At 41.9% G+C, this 5,031-nt stretch overlaps 3 protein-coding genes across 3 annotated transcripts; all 3 read right to left on the bottom strand.

Moving 5' to 3' along the window:
- Positions 1-528: 528 nt before the first annotated feature.
- LOC108766794 (uncharacterized) lies at positions 529-1,569 on the bottom strand. Its single transcript, XM_018516298.1, has one exon. The coding sequence runs from the start codon at positions 1,567-1,569 to the stop codon at positions 529-531; it is 1,041 nt and encodes a 346-aa protein (XP_018371800.1).
- Positions 1,570-1,723: 154 nt separating this feature from the next.
- LOC108766795 (uncharacterized) lies at positions 1,724-2,944 on the bottom strand. The gene has a single exon (XM_018516299.1). It carries the CDS (start codon positions 2,942-2,944, stop codon positions 1,724-1,726), a length of 1,221 nt encoding a protein of 406 aa, XP_018371801.1.
- Positions 2,945-3,565: 621 nt separating this feature from the next.
- Positions 3,566-4,664, bottom strand: LOC108766796 (uncharacterized). The gene is made up of 2 exons (XM_018516300.1): positions 4,660-4,664; positions 3,566-4,337 (listed from the first exon to the last, which is right to left on the bottom strand). Exons 1-2 carry the CDS (start codon positions 4,662-4,664, stop codon positions 3,566-3,568), a joined length of 777 nt encoding a protein of 258 aa, XP_018371802.1.
- Between the last annotated feature and the right edge of the window lie 367 nt (positions 4,665-5,031).

A 5,031-nucleotide genomic window follows, 5' to 3' on the forward strand; every position in this document is an offset into this window, starting at 1 on the left:
CATTAATAAGGTATAAACTTACTTTTGTTTTATGTTATCCCAACATTTCTTTAGTTGCTTTGTACTTTTGGGCGTGAAGCCTTGACTACAAAAAGATTTACGAATATTTTCCCATACAGCATTTTTTGCTTGTATTGTAGTACCATCTGTTTTCTTATTTTCCAAAATTTCTTTATTTTCAGCTACTTGATGAACAATAAACAGTTTTTCTGTTTCTGAAAATATCTGCCTATCCATCACGTTTTATCTTGTCCACAAAAAACACGAAAATTAAGCAAAAGCGTTAATATCAAAATCTTTTGTCAGCGAAAAACGCAAGAATTTTGCAAATATATGATAATACAAGAAAGCAAGTTGCTGAAATTTGACATACGTTTGATAATAGTGCGTAAAATCTTAACCTATTCGTCAGTGTTGCCATTAGCAGCACAAGAAAAATCAAATTCTTCGATACTTCAGTAAGGATTACTCAAGTCAACACTATGAAATTACACATATATCAATCCTTAAGTTCAGCTCAAGGCGCACTTAGCTGAAGCAGCCTAAAGTCGTTAGGAATCCTAAAGTCGAGGAGGGATTATGAATACGGTCGAATGTCGTCCCGAATGTCTGCTGGTCTTGATCAATAGGTAATACGCAAACCTTAGTGATCGGTCGTTTGTAGGTAGTAGTGGCAGTTCGTACAGTGACAACTCTGGTCAACCCATCCTTGCCCGGATGTAACTGCAAGACTCGTGCCAATGGCCACTTCGCTGGGGGGTATCTTTCATCCGTGAGTAGAACCATAGAACCCTCCTTTAACTGCGTGGATGGGTGATGCCACTTTGATATGGCTTGATAGCAATGTATGCACTCCGACGTCCATCGCTTCCAAAATTGCTCGACTCTTTGACGGATGAGCTGCCATCGAGTTAAGCGCGAACTTGGCTTATCGAACAGACTTGGCTCCGGAACAATTAGAGGCGTATCCCCTAAAATAAAATGACTAGGAGTTAGAGCTGTGTAATCATTAATGTCCTCCGACATTGGACAAAGAGGTCTAGAATTTAAAACAGCTTCAATTTCGGCCATGAGAGTTGATAATTCTTCGTATGTTAATATTGTGTCGCCGACTACACGGCGAAGGTGGAATTTCGTAGACTTAACTGCGGCTTCCCATTTGCCTCCGAAATGAGGGACGGCCGGGGGGTTAAACAGCCATTGTGTGCCGTGATTTGCAAGCAATGAAGCTAATTCTGTTAGTTCTTTGGAGGCAGAGTCGAATCTTCGACGTAGTTCACGATCTGCTCCAACCAGATTGGTGCCACAGTCACTGTGTAGTGTTGCACAAATGCCACGCCTGGCACTAAATCTCTTATAGGCGGAGATAAAGGCTTCAGTGGTATAGTCTGTGACTATCTCAATGTGTACTGCGGAGGAAAAGAAACAGACAAAGATTACTAGGTATCCCTTGTAGGTCTTTGCTGCCCGTCCTCGCCAAGTTTTTATGGTGATGGGACCTGTGTAGTCAACTCCGCTATTTAGAAAAGGGCGGGATGGCGTAACACGCAATGCCGGGAGCTGACCCATCAATTGTTGAGCTCTTTTCTGGCGATACCGAGCATATCTCACGCATCTGAGAATGAAGGACCGGATGGGAACTCGTCCGCCGATGATCCAATACCTTTGTCGAGTATGTGCTAGCGTCAGTTGGGTTCCGCCATGTAAAGTTTGAAGGTGAGCATTAGCTATTATTAACGTTGTGAATGGAGACTGCCTTGGTAAGATGATTGGATGTTTGGTATCGTTCTAGACTGGTTTGCTGAAGTCGACCGCCAACTCTCATTATTCCAAATTTGTCCAGATAGGGTGTAAGTTTGATCAAAGAATTTGCTTTAGATAAGCCGCCGCCTTTTTTCAATGTTTCCATTTCATACTGAAAGTGAGATTGTTGTACTTTACCAATCAAAAATTGATGACTCCTTTCAAGTTCAACAGGGGACAAATGCTTTGAAACCGACTCTGATGGTAGTCGCCGAAAACGCTGAGCGGTGCGCAGGCAAACGGCTGTAATTCGGATGAGCTTCGTAAGCGAGGAATAGCGCTCCAAAAGATCCCAATAAGCAATCCTTCGATCTCGAATAGAAGTATGTATATATCCGGGGTTTTCCTCTAAATTTAGCTCGACAGAACATCCAGGAGTTAATTTCGGCCACTGAGTCGGTAAACTGCTTAACCACGAGGGCCCGTGCCACCATAATAAATGTTGCTTAATCTCATGTACAGTCAAACCTCTGGAAGCACAATCAGCGGGATTTTCCTTTCCCGGAACGAAACCCCAAGACGCCGTGGGTACGACATCCTGTATAGCTGCGACTCGGTTGCGGACGTACTCCTTCCATTTAGCGGGATGTGAGGTAATCCAAGTGAGTGTTACCGATGAGTCCGTCCAGAGAAAAGTTGGGCAGTCTTTGAATTCCAAAATATTCTGTACACTCAACATCAAGCGCGAAAGCATTAACGCGGCGTTTAATTCAAGTCGAGGAACTGTTAGCCTTTTTAACGGGGCTACCTTAGTCCTTGCACAAACGACTCTAACTTTAATTTCAGATTTCTCCGTTTCGACTCTAATAAATATCACAGCAGCCATTGCTAGTTGCGAGGCGTCAGAGAAGCCATGCAATTGAATGGAACGGGTTGATGATGAAGTTTGAAGCCATCGCGGAATATTTAAATTGATTAATTCTGGTAACTGTTGTCTATATTTTACCCATCGTTGTTGTAATTCGAGTGATAGAGGAGTATCCCAATCCACTTTGGCCAACCAAAGCTCCTGGCTAAAGATTTTAGCGCGAATTATAACAGGAGCTATTAATCCTAACGGATCATAAAGCGATTTCGGATAAAACTGATCTCTTGGTAATATTTCGAGTAATCGGTGGTAACGAAGTGAACTGAAAATCATCACTCTTTGGTTGCCAAGAAAGGCCTAATATTTTAACACCAGAAGAATCTAACTCGACGCCAGATACATGGTCAACGGATGACAAAGTAAAATGATTCAACAGACTCGGACAATTACTATTCCACTTTTGTAGTGGAAAACCGCCCGCCGTGCAAATTTGACATACTTGCGTTATGATTTGCTGAACTTCATCAACGGAGTCAGCTCCACCAAAGATGTCATCAACATACCTTTCTTTTAACAGCGATGATACAGCTTTAGGAAATCGGTGACCTTCGTCCTCAATTAGCTGTTGGATTACACAGAGAGCAAGAAATGGAGCACAGTTTAAGCCATAGGTTACAGTTGTCAACTTATACGAGCGCAACTGGTCATCTGAATTATGCCAAAAAATGCGCTGCAGGTTTTGATCGTCGACATGCACCCATATGTTTCGATACATTTTCGTAATATCTGAAGAAAAAACGTAACGATGAGAGCGAAACCTAAGTAGCACATCGAAGATATTGGTTTGTAATTTTGCTCCCGTATGTAAGATGTCATTCAAGGAATTGCCATTGCTAGAAGGACTCGATCCGTTAAAAACGACTCTAAGTTTCGTTGTCTGGCTGTTTTCGCGTACTACCCGTGATGGGGTAAATAGAAAACAGGAGCGGCGTTGATTTCGGATTCCGGTATTGGAATCATATGACCTAATGTCTCGTATTTATGTAAGAACTCCGTATAGAGCTTACAGTAAGAAGGTTCCCTTTCGGACCGTTTGTGAAGCCGTGATAAACAACGAAGTGCTGTTGTGTTCACGTCTTCTAATGAAGATCTCGGAGATCTTAGCGGGAGTCGTACAATGTATCGACCGTCAGAATCTCGTGAAAAAGTGGAACGAAATTGCGCCTCACATTCTTCCTCCTCGCTACTTAAAGATTTCTTAACTATATTTGGAATCTCTTCTTGCTTCCAGAAACACGTTAGCAGATTCTGAAGATCATGGTCAATGTGACAATGATAAATTCCTCTCTCTGATTCCGAAAATCCAGAGGTAACCGGTCCGGAAACAACCCAACCGAATAATGTTAGTTGAGCAATAGGTGATGACGCTTCCCCTTTTTTTATACCAGGCTTAATAATTTGACCGTAATGATCGGCACCAATGATAATGTGAATCGGTCCTGGTTTTCCAAAATTAGGATCTGCAAGTGGCAGATCCTCTAAATGCGTCCAGAGGATGTTAACTAGGTTGAAAGACGGTATTTCAAAAGTTAGTCGAGGGAGAACGAAGGCTTGTAACGCAATAGCATCGTTAACGTCCAATAAAGAGTGAAGCACAATGTCTACCGAGCCTCTGGTGCGTCCTGAGCGAGTTCCACCGATGCCCAGTAAAGGAATCGTGGCAGCCCTTCGTGAAAGTTTTAAACGATGTTACCAAACTTTCTGCGATAAATGCCAATTCAGATTCAGGATCTAACAGTGCCCGAACGTTGACGAAATCGCCATCGAGAGCTCTTATTCGAATTTGGCATGTAGCAAATAAGGTGTGATTGGCTTCTGACTTACAATCCGCTCGACGTGATCACTGGGAGAAATTTCTAGTCATTTAGTTTCTGCGCTAGACGTTAGCGATGACGAAGCATTATCAAGTGAAATATGTGAATTGGTTTTAGTTACGGATTGTTCTTTTTATTTAGAGTTATCATGCAGTGTGGTGTGATGTTTTTTACCACATTTTTTACAGCGACGAGTACTTTGGCAACGGCTCACGATATGAGTTCCTAGGCAGTTAAAACACAAGTTTAATTTTTGAACTGTTCGTTTGCGACGTTCGAAAGGCTGAGATAAATAAAGAGGAAGCGTCATCCCGAATGGCTAAAACCTCTTGAATGTTGTTCAGGATCATATCCTAAATAACATTCGTTAAGATCAAGGTCATTGGAGATTGTTTCTCTTATTTTCATTTTTACATAAAAATGAATTTTCAGTGCAAAAATGAAAATAAGAGAAACAATCTCCAATGGTCTTGATCTTAACGAATGTTATCTAGGATATGATCCTGAACAACATTCAAGAGGTTTTAGCCATCGGTTGGATACCTT

The sequence above is a fragment of the Trachymyrmex cornetzi genome, unplaced genomic scaffold (genome assembly GCF_001594075.2).
Source record: "Trachymyrmex cornetzi isolate Tcor2-1 unplaced genomic scaffold, Tcor1.1 scaffold623, whole genome shotgun sequence".
NCBI classification, from domain to species: domain Eukaryota; kingdom Metazoa; phylum Arthropoda; class Insecta; order Hymenoptera; family Formicidae; genus Trachymyrmex; species Trachymyrmex cornetzi.